Source organism: Centrocercus urophasianus, unplaced genomic scaffold (assembly GCF_019232065.1).
Source record: "Centrocercus urophasianus isolate 14NV4802_14NV808 unplaced genomic scaffold, USGS_Curo_1.0 seq_9, whole genome shotgun sequence".
Lineage (NCBI taxonomy): Eukaryota > Metazoa > Chordata > Aves > Galliformes > Phasianidae > Centrocercus > Centrocercus urophasianus.
Genome location: NW_024885532.1, coordinates 34,540,720 through 34,559,700, shown reverse-complemented (window position 1 = coordinate 34,559,700; position 18,981 = coordinate 34,540,720). Strand labels below are relative to the sequence as shown.

At 39.4% G+C, this 18,981-nt stretch overlaps 1 protein-coding gene across 1 annotated transcript in view; it reads left to right on the top strand.

Annotated features, from left to right (window-relative positions):
* The window catches only part of DDX10 (DEAD-box helicase 10), a 163,061-nt gene that overhangs the window by 83,790 nt on the left and 60,290 nt on the right, over nt 1-18,981 (top strand). The window contains exons 14-15 of the mRNA XM_042839055.1: nt 9,284-9,397; nt 11,143-11,304. Coding sequence (XP_042694989.1) covers nt 9,284-9,397; nt 11,143-11,304 — 276 coding nt within the window. The remainder of the gene's footprint in view (nt 1-9,283; nt 9,398-11,142; nt 11,305-18,981) is intronic.

The following is an 18,981-nucleotide window of genomic DNA, read 5'->3' as shown; positions in this document are numbered from 1 at the left end:
TATTTGCAAAGTTTAAATTTTTGTCACTTTATGACCACAGATCAGGGTAAGATAGTGAATTAACATGAAGCTTCTGCTTTGGCTGCTGCTGTGTTCCTGCTGCCGTGCGTAATGGCTGTGAAAGGAGAAGGGGTTTCTTCTGCTCATTATAGGTGGTAAAATGTATTCAGCCTTAAAGAAGAACAGCATAAAATCTTCTCATCTCACCTTTTGACCTAAGATTCACGTGTAGAGTATTTTTAAGCCATAATTTTAATGATGTAACAGCATATATTTAGATCTTAACTGTCTTAATACAGACGTTATTTTTAGAAGATATTTTACTTACAACACAGTGCAGTAGCATTAAAAATTGAATCTTTTAACTAAAGTCTCAATTCTTCTCTGCTTAGTTCATTAAATGTTATCTCAGCATTGCATTCTTGCTGCAGAATTCATTGTTCACATCTCTGTGAATATTTGAATTTTACTCTTGCTTTAAGTTAGTAGATGCAGCTTGAGAGGGAAGGAGCTATTCTGGTTCTGTTGGAGACTGAAAAACTAGAAATGGAAGGAAGTAGCACATTTTCAGTATACCTGGAAGACTTAATCATTCTGTTAGTTTTAAAACAAGGCAGAACTCTCTCCCCTTTCTGCTTGTCTCCCTTTGCCTACATTTGGAATGAGGGACTTGCTCCATGTCAGATATTGAGAGGGGAGATGAACAGGTCGGATTTTCCGTCTGCTCTAAACTGAGAAATGATATGAACATTGTAATTGCTGGAGATCTGAAGTGGAACAAAAGTTGCAAAGCAAGTTGGGGTTTTCCTAGTTCTTCAATTGTGCATTACGTTGTGCATTTTGGGATTTTTTTGGAAAGTGATGGAAGAAGATGACTAAGGTGGAAGAAGTAGTTTTTAATTTAGTTTGATATAGAAGATATGTTTATGCTCTGATTTCTGATTTGCCATTTTTTTTGTTGAAAACAGCATCTTTGTCATGGCCACTTCTTGCTTACCTAAAGTAGAAGGCCAGAAAAGGGAGTATCGGTAGCACTCAATTAAATCACATTATTTGCGTGTTGATTTACGCATGATAAAGTTTGCTTACTGAGCTGCAGTCTCTAGCTTAGGATAACTGCAAGTGATTTGACTGCTTAATATTCTTCTTGGCTGTAGAAGTGGAGAATTTGTTGGCTACTGTGTTTGATAGATTTTATCAGAGGGTTGGGGTTCTAATGATGCAGCACTTTGCAATGACTTAGGGAAGGACAGAATGAAAACATTTCATGTCTTGATTTGCATTGGAATTAATAGTACTGTTAATAATTATTGTATACTTCTTGCTTATTACCAGGCTGAGATAGTCTTTAGGTTATTAGCCATTAGAATGTCTTTGCACCTATAACAATGTCTTTCTCTCAACTGTGTATTGCCACCAACTCCATGTCTTTATGTTGTTCATTACAATGTGTGTTAATATGTTTGATTTTGAGCTACAAGCTTTTGAAATGTATTGTTCATTTGGTCAGGAATTCTCAGCTATTAGCTGTTTTTTATTTTTTTTTTATTTTTTTTATTTATTTTTTTTTTTGCCAAGAAATATAAGTAGTTCACAATTCTGTTACAGCTTTCTTTTGAAGTCATTTTATTGTGTTAAGGGCTTAACACTTCAGAAAGGGAACTCATCGCTGCTTGTGCTTGTAGATACTGGAGAATTTCTGAATAATGCAACAGCAGCTCTGTGATTCAGTGCATTAAATAAAAAAATCTTCCAGCATGTGATGTAATTATTACAACTTAACAAATATGTTAGTGATTTTGTCCGTATTAATTCTGTATAGAAAGCTTAAGATTTCAGCAGAAAACAGTTTTAAACTCTGAGTGTTTTAAAAATATCCTACAGAAATATTCCTTGTACTGCCAGTTGGAAAGAAAAGTAAGATTTATCGTTGAAGAACTTTTTAGTAGACCTTTCTGTTACACTTGGTTTGTATCTGTGGTGAGAGAGAAATACTGAGTGTAGATCAATGTAATAGTTCCTCTTTCTCCTTTCCTCTGTTATTATCTATATACAAGTAAAAATCTTATCATAAATAACTTTCTTTTTTTTTCCCCTTGAAATACACAGAATAGTAAGTATTTGTCTAAACATAAAACCCAAGCTCATGTAAATGTACTGCAGAAAATTGCAGTTCTAGCAAGTTGGCAAGTCTTTTGTCCCTTTCTTTTACATTCAGTCTGCTAGATTTTAATCTTAGTTTAGCTCTGCAACTTCCAGGTGCAATTTAATTTGTTTTATTAGAAATAACAGTATGTTGTTTATTAAAATGTATAGTCTAACCTAAGCCTTAAACCCAATCACATACAAACTAATGAAACTCAGATTCAGATACAGTCTTTTGTCTCTTGGGTAGTAGCCTGGCTAGTGCTGTGGTAAGGGCTGTGCTCAGTACTGGGGCTGGATGCAATGCAAGCTTGTTTGTACATCCTGGCTTCCTGCTTTGTTATTAAAATGAGCTCCTTTTCCCAGGGCAGCTGGGCAGGCATGCCCTGGAAGCCAGGGTCAGCTTGTGGGAAGCCATTTCCTGGTGGCTCCAGCCTGTTTGGGCAACTGGGGCTGTGCGGGGCAGGCCTACAGCTTGCCAGCAGTCAGCATGGAGCGGGGAGGGCTGGAATAGCTGCTGTGAAGGAATGGACTTCCAGCTGAAGCAATGACTCCTGCTACATAGTGAGGGAAGGCAGCGTCCATTCCTTCCTTTGTAGTCAGGCTGCAGCCTCAGCCCCCAGATCTCTGATCCTTTGCGCTCAATGGGAAGACAGATGGCTGGTTGGGCCAAATTGTATTTTTAAGTGGAAACTTTTTAGAAAAACTATTCAGACAAAGTGGACTGGCCTTCGAAGTCTGGTTATTTTGGTTCTCTTGATACTGTTCTGCTTCTTTTATAGCTTTGTGTAGAAGGATGAAGTTTGCATCAGGCTGCTGCTTTGGTGGTTCGAAATCAGTAGGAGTGAGACTTGCCTCTCCTCCAACCTTATCACCATTGTAGGTAATCAAAATCTCACAGTCTGAGTTCGGTAGGTTTATGGTGTTGAGAGGTAATGATATTGGCTGGGCAGTACTGAATCTTCTGATAGTCTGTAATACCCCTCAGCTAAAAGCACTTGATGTGTTGCTTTCCACCTCATAGAAATAAAGACAGCTGTTTTCTTTGTCTGAGACTTAGTAACTTAAATTTAGCAAGACTGTGTCTTATTCCATGAAGAATGCCTCCTGAGTGTGAACTCTGCAGCCAAACAGGAGGAGTGAAGTGCTCTGCGATAGTACAGATGTGAGAATCCTTGCTCCTATTCTGAGCAATGTCATGAAGAAATACAAAAGAAGTGTGTGAAATGCAGAACCAAATCGATTCGTGTTTCTCAGGGACTGCTGCTGCTGAATTCTGGGTAAAAAGCAGTGTAATAATGTTGGGAGAGACTTATCAAACATCCAGGTACACAACTTTTCTTCCTAGTCATTTCAAGTTATAGATGTGTGTGTGTGTTTGGGGGAGGGGAACCCACAAAAGAAAACTGGGAAAGTATTAATGCTTTTTATATCTAACATAACTGAAGAACTAATTATTTTCTGCTGCTGTTTTTCCCTTCCACAGTAACATAATCCCGTTTTAGCCAGCCTCTGCAGCACATGCACTGGCCTTGCTTTCAGTGCCTGCAGGAGTTGAAATTAAGTAGAAAAAATGAAGTTAGAAAGAAATAAAATGTTACAGTTGATGATTTGTAACACTCTAAGCCCAAAGGCCCAGGCAAGCTTATTTTAGTTGCATTAAGAGAGTGGAAGTGCTTTTACGGTGAGTTAGAGTGTTGTATACTCCAAGTCTGAACTATGGACTTTATCAGTTGCATTAATAAAGAAAATGAATCCATGTTAGAATGGCAAAATTAACTGTCATTCCTGTTTCTGATGCACCAGCTTTGCAGCAAAAAGTTGTAATTGAAATATAGTAAATTCTTACATCTTAGATTTGTCAGTATCTTCATTTAGAAAACATTTTTAGTGAGATTCAGCTAAGAATATCAGATCCAATAAACTAGGAGGAAAAAAGTCTGTTCCTTAAAAAAAAAAAAAAAAGAAGAAGAAGAAAAATTTACTTAAAAGAAGAGCCTGCTGCATATTAGTTGTATTGTTCCTGATTATTTATCAGAATGTTTGAATTTTCTGTGCTTCTAAGAACTGGTTTTGTTTCCAGTCATGTTCTAATCCAGCAAGTCATCTGACACGTGCGTGTGCAGAAGGAAGGCAAAATTTAGGCTTTTGACTAAAAATCATAAAAGCCTTCAAATGCTGCAGCTGAGCCTACATTTTATGAGATTGGCTTGATTTACGTGATTGACTTCTGGTACTTCTTACCCTGTTTTATCTGTTCAGTGATGTTTTTATCACATTTGTTTTCCACATTTATGGACGAAAACCTGAGACTAGAGGGCCTTATCCATGTTGGTAACAGGTGGTAGTTGCTTCTAAGTGCAAAGGAAGCATATGGCAGCTGCTATTTCAGCTGGTTGCCAACTTGAGTTCAACTGCATCGTTTGTTTAACATCTAACAGTAATGAAAACCCTATGCCCAGATCATGTATGCTCACTGTGTTTCCATTTGGCTTATTGGATGGTGTAATGCAGCTTTAAAAGTAGGTTTACTGAGGCAGGTACTGGTTGAGCAGATTTTGATGCACGGTATTTTTTGAGTGAGCAAGTCAGTATGGGGACCTGCTCTGAGCTCTCAGCTCATCTTAAAATGCCCAGCCACGTTCTGCGCTCTACTGTTAGGAGCAAAGTCTAGATGTCAGCAGAATCCTTCTGTTCACCCGTGCCTGCTGGTGTGACAGTGCTTCTGCTGGCACAGCCTGTAACCTCAGCTTTCAGCTTTCTATTTAATGAGCAGTTAGAGAGAAGTCATTGCCCCTGCTGAAACCACGTTCTCTGCAGCACTTGAGGTTAAACAGACAGAGGAGGTCTTTTAGCAGCCTTCAGCTGCTGGTGAGATGAACTCATTGTGAAAAAAACAGATGAAGCCATGAAGAATGCAGATTAAGTGCCAAGCTGCTGCTTGTAAATTGTCAGGTATCTTCTAGTATGAAAGATGAAAATTGGAGCTGAACAAAGAGAATACCTTGCTGTTCAAATGCAGGGTCACAGCAGAGTCCAGCACTATAAGATTTTGGGTGAAGGAAGCGTGTTGGGTATAGATGACAGGGCTTAGGTGGTGGGGGAATGGGAGGAGGCTATGAGCTGAAGTGATTCTCCATCATATATGAAAAGTGGCTGTCAGGTGAGGTCCCTGATGACTGGCGGAAGGGTCACGTCACTCCCATTTACAAGAAAGGGAGCAAGGAGGACCCTGGGAACTACAAGCCGGTGAGTCTCACCTCTGTGCCTGGGAAGATCATGGAACAGATCATCCTGGATAACATGCTTGATCACACAAGGAATGAGCGTGTGATCCGAGACAGCCAGCACGGCTTCACCAGGAGAAGGTCATGCTTGACCAATCTGGTGGCCTTCTATAATGGAGTGATGGCATCGGTGGACAAGGGAAAGGCGACCGATGTCATTTACTGGACTTGAGCAAGGCCTTTGACATGGTCCTCCACCACATCCTTATCTCCAAATTGGAGGGATGTGGATTTGATGGGTGGACCACTCAGTGGATAAGAAATTGATTGAAAGGACGCAGACAGAGGGTGGTCATCAATGGCTCCATGTCCAGCTGGAGGCCGGTAACGAGCGGCGTCCCCCAGGGATCTGTCCTGGGACCGGAGCTCTTCAACATCTTTATCAATGACATCAATGACGGAATCGAGTGCACCCTCAGCAAGTTTGGTGATGACACCAAGCTGAGTGGTGCGGTTGGCATGGTGGAAGGAAGGGATGCCATTCAGAGGGACCTCGAGAGGCTGGAAAGGTGGGCCTGGGTGAACCTGATGAGGTTCAGCATGGCAAAGTGCAGAGTTTTGCACTTGGGCCAGAGGAATCCCAGGCATCCATACAGACTGGAAGGAGCGGTCCTTGAGAGCAGCCCTGCAGAGAAGGACCTGGGGGTCTTGATAGATGAAAAGCTTAACATGAGCCAGCAGTGTGCTCTTGTAGCTCAGAAGGCAAATGGTATCGTGGGCTCCATCAGAAGAGGGGTGGCCATCAGGGACAGGGAGGTGATTGTCCCTCTCTGCTCTGCTCTTGTGAGGCTCCATCTAGAGGACTGTGTCCAGGTCTGGAGCCCCCAATACAAGAAAGACAGGGAGCTGTTGGAGAGGGTCCAGACGAGAGCCACGAAGATGATCAGGGGACTGGAGCATCTCCCCTACTAAGACAGGCTGAGGGAGCTGGGCTTGTTCATCCTGGAGAAAAGAGGGCTGTGATGTGACCTCGTTGCAACCTTTCAGTACGTAAATGGAGCTTACAAAGAGGAGGGGAATCAACTCTTTGAAAGGGTAGATAACAGCAGGACAAGGGGAAATGGTTTTAAGTTGAGGGAGGGAAGATTGAGGTTGGATGTTAGGGGGAAATTCTTTACTATGAGAGTGGTGAGGTGCTGGAACAGGCTGCCCAGAGAGGTTGTGGATGCCCCATCCATCCCTGGAGGTGTTCAAGGCCAGGTTGGATGGGGTGCTGGGCAGCCTGGTCTAGTATTAAATGGGGAGGTTGGTGGCCCTGCATGTGGCAGGGGGTTTGGAGATTCATGATCCTTGAGGTCCCTTCCAACCCTAGCCATTCTATGATTCTGTGATGGAAACAACCCCTCTTACGTTAGATCTGCTGCTGCCTGGAGAAACTCCTGGTTCAAACACACTCAAGGTACAGCGGCAGCCACTGGCACAAGAGAAATGAGGACTGGATGCTCTGAAAGATGATTCTGGGCATGCATGCAGAGAAGGACGTAGGTTGCAGAGAGACTGCAGGGCTGTAGGGACTCCAGAGGTACGCAAGAGATGTCCCCAGAGGAGGACTGAAGCAGTGGTCATGTCACCTCATGGTAGCTCCTTGAAGCCAACCTGCCCAACTCTTCTGAACAATGTAAGAGACTCAGACCATGTGAGACAGGGAGGCTGTGAGAGCAACCACTACACTGACCTGCCAGACCTCCATCTCAGGTTGTGACACTTCTGAACAGCAGATTATGTCATTCAAAAAGTTCTGCCTAATTCTGTGATTAAATGTTTTGGTATCTGAGCCCACTGGATCTCTGCACTGTTAGCTGGCATTAAACTAAGGCTGTCAGGAGATCTTCTTTTGAAGTGTGTTCAGTGTAGTAAACTAAAAAATGTGTCCCAATAGAGAGTACAATTTAATTATCTATAAGGTATGCAGAGTTTCTTTCTGATGCTTTTTGCATTTTTTAATCACTGTCTCTTACCTTTCAGTCGTACATCTGCCAAATTCAGCCACCAGTCTTATACTGTGTGTTTTAAATGTGTAGTTTCGGAATTTAATTTTTCATTTGTTTTCTTCTCTTCTTCTTCCTCTTTGTTTGGAAATTTTGACCTGTCCCATTTGTTTTTGTGCTACTTTGCAGCATCAAAATACTTCTCAAAATCTCACAGAGATGGACAAGATGTAACTGGAAATACTGCCATTGTATGCATGCTAGATAACAATATTTGTCCTCTTTAGTTAGAAAACCTCTTTTCATCGACATACTGTGTTGGTACCAATAATACTGGCAATTCAGTAAGATTAAAAAAACTGAAACAGAAAGTGTTGAAAAAAGAAGGTTTTGGTAGTAAGAAATGTTACTGTACCAGCTATCAAGCAATCCCTCTAAGTTCTTGCCCTGTACAATTCCTGTTGTTCTGTTAATGAGCTGATGTGCTCATTAGAGATGAGGGTTTTATGGTTTTGCACAGTCTCAGACGGTTTGTGTTTATAGGATAAGCAACAGGAGTGAAGGAATAGTGTGGCTTTGTGAGCTGTTGAAGGTGTGTGTCATTCATTAGTAGTGCCTGCACAGAGCAACAAAAGTCCTGTGAAGTACTGAGGATGCAGGTCTTGCTGTAGTTACAGTTTTCTATAATGGATATGGTCATTACCTATAGCATAGCTCAGCAGTTGTCACAAGCTGTTTTTCTTGTTAAGAAGACTCTGATTCTTCTCTTCTGTAGTTCATACTTCAGTGTATTAGTGGGCTGACTGTAATGAGTGTGACTTTGAGTTAATTTTTTTGCTTCTTTTGATGTAGAATAGGAAACAGAATAAAATAAATTAAAAAAAAAAAAAGAGAGAGAGAGAGACCTCCTCAGGTTTTGTTTTCCCCCTGGTGCATTAGCTACTTTCTATTTCTTATCAGAAATTCAGGCTGGCTTTCAGGAAGTCACTTTGCAGTGCTCCACTATGCAAGAAAGTCTTTGCAGAATGAAGATGGGTTGTGTGTCTTCCCCTAAGCATTCTGCATGTATTCCAGTGGAAATATAAAGTACTTGCTGCAATAGCAGCTGTTGTTTCGAATGTCTTCTGTGTGTTGCATCACTTTAGGTGCCTGAATAGGTATGGCTTTTTACTTCTTGGCAAAAGAGTCGTAGTCCAGGAATCTCTGTGTTCTTCGGTTGTGTGTTCTGTGCTACCATCACAGAGATGGATGTTGGAAACTCTTAGGAGCCATCTGGGGACCTGACATTACTTTTGTAAAAAGCATTGAAAAATAAGTTAATTAAAATAGTCCTCCTACGGTTGCAAACTACTTCCAAAATCTCAGCATTTTTATTCCTTCCAATCGCACCACATTGCAGACCAGGAGTTACAAAATAGGAAGGTTTCCGCATCACCTCTTTTGCCTTTCACTGATGCAGAAGTTACTCAAGTTGCTGTGTTACTTTGATCACTTAGTGACAGGTGAGATGAAAGTGATCTGATCAGTTGTGACTGATGGCTTCAGTCAGTTATACAGCATTTCTGCTGTGGTGAGGCTTGCACACTGACAGCATAAGCTGGTGAATTGTGTGTCATTGTCCCAGAAAGGTTCATGAGGTTTGGATGCGTCTGGTGCCCTGCTGTGAGTAGGATTTAAAACTTGCTAAGTTTCTAACAGAATAAATGAGTTCCTCATGAAAGAACATGTTCATAGAAAAAGAGGATTTTGAAAAAGGCTGTTAGCTGCTGTTCACTGGGCATCATTCTTGTGTTTGTGCCTTCTAACAATTACGTGTTAATATGTCTAATTGCTCTTAAGAAAGTTCAAGGCATATATTTTGTGATGCCCTCCCACCCATTGAAAGAAAACCCACTAAGAAATTGTGTTTATTCTTTTATACAGAACGCATCAAACTCAAAGGTGAAGAAAAAAACAACTAAGACTCAAGAAGCCAAAAAGATACTGAAGAAGAAATTTAAAGTGAACACAAGAATAGTATTTACTGAAGATGGAGAGGTAAGATAATTCAGAATAACTTCATATTGGTGGGAACTGAATTTGTAGTTCCTGTAAAGGCAAAAATGCTTGTAGTCTGTATATATGTACGTATATAAAAAATTAATTTTAGAAGTGTGTCATTTTCATTATTGGTTTAAGTTCTGCAAAACTATTCACTTCCTCTGAGGAACAGAGAGGTGTTGTTGTATAGTGATGTCGTTTCACAGTTATGTGTGTTAAGGTATTTGGAAAAGAACAGTTAGTACATCTACCTGTCTGTACTTCAAGATTAGATGGAATACAGAACTGAGCTTTTCCTTATAGAAATGTAATGCTGTTTTCTTACAGGTAATTGCCAAAGCTTCCCTAAGTCTTGAGTTAATGTGCAAACCTTAGGAGTCTGTGATATTCTTTCCAACATTCACTGTTTCTAGATTGAAAATATTGTTTGAAAACCTAAGGGAGTACGAAATTTCCACCTACTGGTGCAGATGTAAAATTGTATCAAAATTTGCCAGTGATATAATTGGATCTTTTCATAACCCCTGGAAAAATGTATTGTTTTGGTCCAGAAAGGAGTGACTGTGGATTGCTAGTCGCTGTTGGGTTTCCTCACAAGGTGGTAACCTCACAAGGAAGTCTTCACAAACTTTTCTAACATTTTATTTTACTTCAAATATGTACATTGTTTTTCCATTTCCAACACGGAGAAAAATGTAGTGGTTTTTTAAAAAAATTTTTAAACTGTAGATCAATTTCAAGCACTTCATTTGTTTTTGTGACCAAAGGAAATAATTTTATAGCCATATAAATAATGGCATTAGTCACAATTTAAAAGGTTTTACATATGTCTTAGGTGTGGGTGTTTTTTGGTGAATTGTAGTTTTTGTTTAGAATTTCAGATATTCAAATGATGTTGAATTTTGTCACATCATCCCCAAGTGAAACTTCAATCTTAAAACATTTCCACTCAAGTTTTCACGTAACAACCAGTATAAACCTCCTCATCTATTCTCCTCGCTTCCCTAAAAATACGGAACAACAATTATGATTTCTCATGTACTCTGTGATGTGGACTTTTCTCTTTCTTCTCTCCATTACTATGTTGGAATATTAACTGTTTCCTTGAAGATACACTATTTAAATTGACTGCTGTTCTGTTCTGCTGCTTGTATTTTGGAGAGTCATTTTTTGAAAGCAAATATAAATTTTCTCCCAAAATGTGCCATTAGGCACAAGTAATGTGTTGGGTTTTTTTTTTCCACAAATTTTTGAAAAACAGGAAAAAGTTCAAGTAAATCTATTGGGCAGTAACAATGTAATGAGGGTTTTCATTTTCAAATACTTATTTTTAACTGAATGTGATTTTGAGTGAGGTATCTGAGTTTATATTGTACAGAGTTTTGTTTTTTTTTTTTTCCTTTGCAAATGATTGGATTTCAGATTGGATATTAGGAACAATTTCTTCTCAGGAAGAGTGGTGAAGCACTGGCACAGGCTGCCTAGGGAGGTGGTGAAGTCACCGTCCCTGGGGTGTTCAGCAGTGGTGATGTAGCACTCAGGGAGTTGGGAGTGGTTCAGTGGGCAGTATTAGTGGGGGGTGGACAGTTGAACTAGATAATCTTAGAGATCTTTTCCAATCTTAATGATTCTGTGATAATCTTTGTTTAGTCCAGAAAATAATGTATTGGACTACTTAGGACGTAAGAACTTTATTGTTAAGAAACATTCCTAACTATTTTTTCTTGTCACATATAATTCAGTTAGTGCAGCAATGGCCACCTGTGCAAAAATCCAGTTTGGCAAAAACAGATGAAGAAGATGATGCTACTGGTATCAACTTAGATAAAGTGAGAGAGATACTGCGGGAAGAAGACAAATTTGACAAAGAAGAATACAGAAAGAAAATTAAGGAAAAACACAGGGTAAGTTAATTTCTTCTTCAGTTACTGAAGTGCAAAAGTAGATACTTGATACAGATTGCTCAGTGAGTATACTTACATATATTATGAAATAGGTGCAACACAGGTTTGTGTAAGTGCATGGGTGTTTTCAGTGTTACATAGGACACAGAAGGACTGCTCTGACATTGTGAATAGCTAATTGCCTCAAAGCCTTATTCAACAGATATTTATAACAATGCATCTTTGATTACAGCTTTAAAATCTGGGAAGAGTTCAGTGGCAGTGTTATTTTATGGTTTTAACGGTTTGTTTGGAGGGAAGGAGAAGTTTGGTTGTTTTTTCCCCAATACAACTGTACAGGGGGAAGGGGAATTGAAAAAACCTGCAGTGTTTCTAGAGTACCCTGACTCAACATTCAGTAATGCATTTCAGATAGGCGTAAGTGCTAACTTTTTGTGTCACTGTTATTTAGACTGTTGTTTGGTTGGTTTGGGTTTTTTTTTTTCATTATTATGGGTAAATGAAAGATTGTGGGACTGTATTTTATTATTGACCTAATTTATACTCAAAGCTTCTAATTTCCAAAGCATTAAAAGTTGTTGTTTTATTTCCCTGCTTTGCAAATGCCAATCCAGTTTGCCTTTATCCACTAATTGCTAGTGATTGATGGTGGATGTTCTGGACCCAGTTAAGGCTTCCGTTTGAACAAAATTGTTCAGAGAGCATTTGCAGAATGTTCAAGTTACATTTGGGCACTGGAGTATCCAGCTGAAATTGAAGCATACTTCACACATTTAACTTGAAAATCTGCCACTGTAGTCCTCTTGAAATCATGAGATCTAGAAACATCTCACCTCTTTTTTCATTAGTGCAGCATTACATTTAAGAATAGCTGCAAAGAAATAATCTATTGTCTACAGAAAAGATAAAATTATAGTGAATTTTAAAGGAATTAGAATTCAAAGATGCAGCTTGAAAAACAAGGAGAGACTGATATATCAATCTGCCATTTACTGTCAAAGTCATATTCTTTGAGCGATGCTGTTTTATGTTTGGTGCTAGACTCTAATGATTAAATGCTTCATCAACTGGTCTGTTAGTGCATCTTCGTCTCCATAGCACCAAGGAGAATAAATAACATTGATCAGATATTCACTTGCATTTAGAAAAGCAATATTTCACCTGTGGAGATATGATGGAGAGAGAGAAAGCCTCCTTTTGAAAGCCAGACAAATAAAATGAACAGAATATGCCGTACCATAAATGTAGAATGGTGGTGTTTTTTTTTATAACTATGGAAAGTGACAAGTTTCTCAAACGTGCCTTGCTACTTAGGTGTTATTCTTTAGGAAAAGAAATAGAAAGGAAAAAAAAAAAAAAGGAAAAAAGGTGCTATGACAGAAAGAAAAATATTTTTTAAAGAAATCTTCTTACAGAGGGATTGTGAAATGTGTCTTCAGTTTTAAGAGCTGCATTCAAGAATTGCTTGCACATTCAGATTTTTTATTTGTGGCTTAACAATGAGAAGTAAAAAATGTTCCTTATGGTAAACCCTTTGTACATGACATAGCATTCAGTTTCCTGATGGTCATTTAATTGTTGAAGTGATCTTACAAAATGTTTGGTATCCTCAGTTTTTACTTTCCCATATTTAAAAAAGATGAAATTGAAATGGCTGGAAAGCTGATAGATGGAGTTCAGAATTCCCTTCGTTGGACTCTCATTTGCTTCCCTGCTATCTCACCACTCTTGTGGTTGAAGATGATCTTCCACCGTCACTTTAGAAAGCATTCAAGTTTGAAATGCCAATTAATTTTAGACAAAAATAATAGAGGTTCTTTAAGGTAAAGTAGCACAGAGGGAATGTTTTTGTTGCTGTACCTTTTTACAAAGATATGCTTTATGTCAACGTTTCCTGACTGCAAGCTGTTGTTGCTTAGGAAATAGTTGTAATAGTTGGGAAAATATGTCAAGTCCTGTTGGTGTGTCTGATGTAAGCAGAGGCAAGCAGGGTCTCCCTTCTCTTGTGTCATATTAAGCTTGTCAGGGGATCAGAAGAGCCACTCTTCTAGTGTGCCATTAAGGGGCATAGAAAGTGTATAATTGGTTAAACTGACACTGTATGGAGAAGTTCCATGGTATAATTTAGAGATTATAGCTAGATGAGAATCACAATGTATCTGCTTTCAGCCATTGGTTTGTCACTGGTACTTTTTTGGAATTTACTGCACTGTCAGTGGGGCAAATTGTCAGCCCTGGATTACGTGAAGAGTGCAAGGGAACAGGCAGGGTTTTTGAAGGGTGTTTAAGGCTGGATTAAGGAAAACCTCATTATTTGAAATTCAAGCTGCCTGACAATAGAAAGGAATTACATGGCCGCTCTCACTTTGCCTACCCAGTAGTGTCTAAAAAGTTCACCTGTCTCATGAAACTTCCCTCCCTAAAAGTTAACATCAGTTAACAGCAGATACTTTGCTGAGTCTGGATCTTTGACCACAATCTCGGTGACCACTGGGAAGCAGAACTGCATCATGGCTGTGCTGGACAAGCCTGATCAGATGCCTGGTCATTCTCTGAATTTCCTATTGGAAGTTCCATTGTATGCGTGTTTTTGGTTTCAGACACGGTGGTGAGCAGGGTTGTTAGGAAGCATGCCATTAGCACTCCAATTTGGATTTGTTTGAATTTCTTGTGACTGAAGCTACTATCTGCAGTTTTATATACAATTACCAGAATGAGGATGCTGTTAAAATTTGCTGCTATTTTGTATATATTAACACATCTGTGGTTGATGAGGGAGAAAAAAAAAAAGATAACATAAGAATTTGGACCATAAAGATCAGTTTCTGTATGTGTTGTACTGACCTTTAAATGTTTGTTGCATGTAATTGTAAATGTGCAAAAACTTGTGTGCACCTTGAGTTCCCATTCTGGGTATAACATTAGGAGACATTGTGTTAGACAGTACTTTGCTAGAATAATAGATTTTATTTATGAAACCTGAAGATTTAGCATACCTATGTACATGTATAAGTATGGCTGCCAAAAATGATTACTTTAGTATTTTTTTTATGAGCTGTAGGTTTGATTTCATTATACCTAACCTACTAAATGCGGTTTATTTTGTTTGTGCTAATCCAATAAAAATAAATAGCATATGTCAAAATGTCAAAAATGACAAATCTAGATCAAAGGACCACAGAATATTTGGAGGGGACCTTCAAGCCCACCCAGTCCCAACCCTGTGCTGTGGGCAGGGCAGCCATCCGCCAGCTGAGCTGCCCCACGCCCCATCCATCCTGGCCTGCAGCACCTCAGGGATGTGTGTGTCGGTTCAGATTTCCTTCTTTTAATTCTTTACTTCCTGCTGCCCCTGGGGATTGCTGTAATTTTCTGTTCTGTGTATTTGGCAGTTTCCATTCCATCCTTTAAATCATTTTTTGAAACATGTTGCTTCTATTTAAAAGCATTATTTAGGTGGGTGGGAAAAGCGCTGGAGCACAAGTGTGTTTTGGTTTTGTATAAAGCAAGTGCAGCAGTCCTTACCCTGGCTGAGTACCTCAGTAATCCAGACATCAAAGGGCCTCTGAAGTGGAATGTCTGCCACAGCCTTCATAGGATGGCTGAGAATATCAGCACAGCTTGTGGAGGGCTGTACTAATATTGCTTTGTTTCAACAAGTTTTTTGTGTCCTGCCTGTGGATTTGTGTTTTGATTTAGGCTGTGGGTGGACTCATGAAAACATTCCTTTTTAACTTTTTAAAAAATTGTCATTTTATAGGTCGACTTCCATTGAAAATCCCTCTTTTTGTGGTTTCTTTTGAATAATCTTGATGATGAAAGGTCTTGAGGAAAAAAATGGAACTTCTTAAAATCAAAACTTTCATGAAATAACTTCTTTTATTATTAACTTTTGAGGTGAATGTGGCCTGTCAGCTTAATATGAACTTTCCTCGCAAAATCCTTTCTGATGAATAGCAGACCTACTCAGAAACTATCCACAGGCCATTGCTTTTAAATCCATTTCTGAATGTCATTTAAATGAGCACAGTTTTCAGTATGATCAGAAATACACTTTGGTGCATTCATGAGATTCTTGGATTAGATGAGATGTGTTGCAGTGCCTTAAGGCATGTGCAAACTTGCAAAGCATCCACACTATAATTAGGTTTCCTTCAAGAGATTCATATCCTCTGTTTCCTTTGCAAATGGGGGAAAATTGAAAATGTGATGGGTAAAAATAAATAAAAACCTGAGGTATAATTGTAACGTAATTAATTCCTATTGAAATTTTGGAAGCAGAGTGAATTTTAGCAGTTGACCACAAGGGAAAGGGCAGTAGCACCAAGGGAGATGATGTGGAAAGAATTCTGCATGAAGGGAAATCTAATGACAGCAGAGAGAGAGGTATGAATTTGAGCTCCTTTTTGAAATGTGTAAAATGTTATCAACAACAATAAAAGGAGAAGCGAATAAAGTACTCAGAAGATGTTTTTGCACTCCATTTTTCAAGTTTTTAACTGAGAAAGTGCTGTTGTTAGGATGAAAACACTGGCAGAGGGAGATTAGTCTTGCTTTTTAATAACATCACTTTCTTTCAACTGGGTGCTGAAGGAAAAAATGAATAGAAGCCTCATTTTTTCCTCCCTTTCCAGCAAGTACAATATGCTATGAACTTGAGATGATCAACACTAGAAGATGGCTAAAAGGCATCATTTCCCTGAGCTGAGTGGTATTGCAAGCAAGATACGGTCGTCCTCAGGGGCCTGATACTGCAGGAACTGAGTGTAACTTAGGGAAAGGTTTTGATGGGATAGAAACTTGTGGTTTCGGGAGTGTGCTTCCCCAGTGAATGTAATGAATAACTTTCTGTTAAAACTCATTTTTGAAGTAATGTGGACTGGTAAGGAAATTCAGATCTCATGTGTGATGATGTTGCCTAGAATTTTTTAAAATTGAAAACGAGATATAAGTTTACTTATGGAGAAAGAATTCTTTTTATTATGTAATCAGCCAAATGTTAGAATTAAACTGTGAATTTATTTTTAAAAGCAGTAATGCTGGTGGTTTTTTAACTAGCAGGAGATTGATTGCATCAATTAGTTGGGATGTCAGCTGCTGTGTACAGCGGTTGTCCCTCTGCTGTGTGTCCCACGCCTTGCTGCGCTCCTTCGGCCTTACCTGCTGACTAATGCTGCAGCCATTGGCTCTGCCTCTAGCCCCAGCCCTGTGTGCTGGCTGTACGTTTCCCAGGTGGAAAAGTTCTCAGGGAGAATTCCTTGTACTTTCCCCCTTTTCTGGCTCACCTTTTGCAGCCCCCTACCAGACTTTGTCTGCTAATGATTCACTTTTGCAAATGACTTCTGTTCATGACAGGAAGTTTATGATTTGGATGTGTTTGTATTGTAGAAGCATGTAATGACTTAGGCTGGAAGGGACCTTAAAGTCCACTCAGTCCCAACCCCCTGCTATGGGCAGGGCTGCCACCCACCATCTGAGGCTGCCCATGGCCCCATCCAACCTAGTAAAGAGAAATACAGATGTTAGGCAACACGAACCACTCGTTATGCTGGAAAATAAAAGAACCCATGAAAAATAGTTTTTGGAGTGGGAAATCCAATCACTGTGTTAGTTCTGAAGAGCGAGTGCATTGCATTTCAAAGGAAGTAATGTTGGTAAGCTCCCCGTTAGGGAAAGTACCGGGATGGTCCTTCCTGGTGAGCGGCAGCGTGTCAGGTCATGGCATGGTTGTGTGGTTGGTTTGGTGCTGTGTGGAGGTAACACCGCTCTCTCCAGTAAGGAGCATGCTGGTGTAAGTGCAGAATATAGAGGGAGGAGGGCAGCAGCTGTGAGGAGCTCAAAGAGAAGCATTAGAGATGGAGAGATGTGTAGAAATGAGTCAGGAGAGGATTACTTTGTTAGAAAGCCTGTCTGAATACTTCTGTTGCTGTTGTATACTGGCGCTGCTGCTGTTCCATCCTGGGTGCAGAGCTGTTAAGATATGGAGGCTGGGTGCTGCTTGGTGGACTGACAGCCATCCTTGGCAAGTCTGAGCACCGGAATCTGTTTGATCTCACTGCGCTCACTGCTTGTGTTTTCCTTGTTTTTTTCTTTTCACTTTGAAAACTGGATGGGCTGCACTTAAAACTGAAGTACCCTATGATTTTTACTAATTTTCCTGCAAAATCAGAGTTTCTGGCTCCATGTCGCTGATGTGACAAAGCAGCAACTGAAATAATGGAGTAACAGGTTTGTGTACACCCTGACGAGGTGTGTGCCAATGCCACTCACAGGAGGGAGAGCCAGAATGGGCACCTGGAGAATGGGGGAGAAAGTGAGGCTTCAACTGGCTTCATCTGTGTGTGTTGAGAGTCTCACTCAGACTGCAATTTGCACACAACAAGGAATCTTACTGTACTGCCTCTGTATATTAATTAGCTGAATTTAATATCTCTTTCTCTTTGGAAACCTATTTTTTAGAAGCAATCTGTATGTATATATTTGTATACATTTGTTAAGGGTATGTATGTTCAAACCACATGGCCTATTGAAAGTACTTAATATCTTGTTAAAAAAATGTCTGTCCTGAAAACATGTTTGGTTTGCTCAGATTTTAGATGAGAAGGGAATCATTTTCATTTCTGTCAACCACTGTCCTGTATTGATTTTGTTCTAACAGTGCCCTTTAAGAGTCAATTTCTGCCAGTTAGTTTTTTTTCTCTTAAATGAGGATGCATTCTGCATTTACCTCTGAGTCCTTCTCCACTGCTTGCTTAATGCTTATGCTGTCTTTCATATGCTTTTGTTGCCATGCTTTTGTTGCCACGCTTTCACACTTTTCATATGCCGTCTTAAACAGATCATTCTATACTTGTTTCATTTTCCCTGCCTAATGAATAAGCATCAGTTGTACAGATGAGGTTTTTACATTGTTACTTTATGTTGTTGGTTGTTTAAAGAGATCATTTAATAGATATCTAAACCCAAATGTAAACAGATCAAAATAAAATTCAATCACCAAAGGCATAAAAAAGCTTTTCCTTTTTTCCCTGAAGGTATTTAAATTTGTGTATTCAGCAGAGACCAATTTTGTATACTGCATAATATATATTTTTTTATCCTTGGCTGAAAATAATACTCAATGTCTGTTCTGTTCAGTTTTATCTTTCAGCTGGGAGTGTTGTTTTGGTGGTTGGGCCACTGTTTGCATGTAGATGATTTCCTAATCTCTATTTCTAAACAAATATTAAAGCACATTTAAGTGCGCAGATAAAAAGAAAAATAAAATGTAGCAATGGCCAAAAAACTGACTGCTGAAATGAAATTTTCTTTTCTCTGTGTATTCTGCCCTCCCTCATTCTGTTTATTTTTAACTTATTAAAATAATAAATAGTTCTCACTGATTTCTAGTTTTTATTCTATCCACCTGTGCAGAGCAAAACCGCTGTGGAAGAGAACAGGATTTGTTTGTGTTGGTTCATGTGCATGCTGATTGTGTATAGAAGATTAATCTTGCTGTGTGGGCTGCTGGTGTGTTTATTAGAGCAGGATTTTCAGATCCCAAGTCGCTTGCAAGCTGAGCAGTTAAAAAAAAAACACAACAACTTTTGCATGTAAGTAGCACAGGGCTGGTGTGAACTCTTCTGAGAGAAACAAATGTGGGATACCACAGTGAGATGTACAAAGTCACATTTCAGA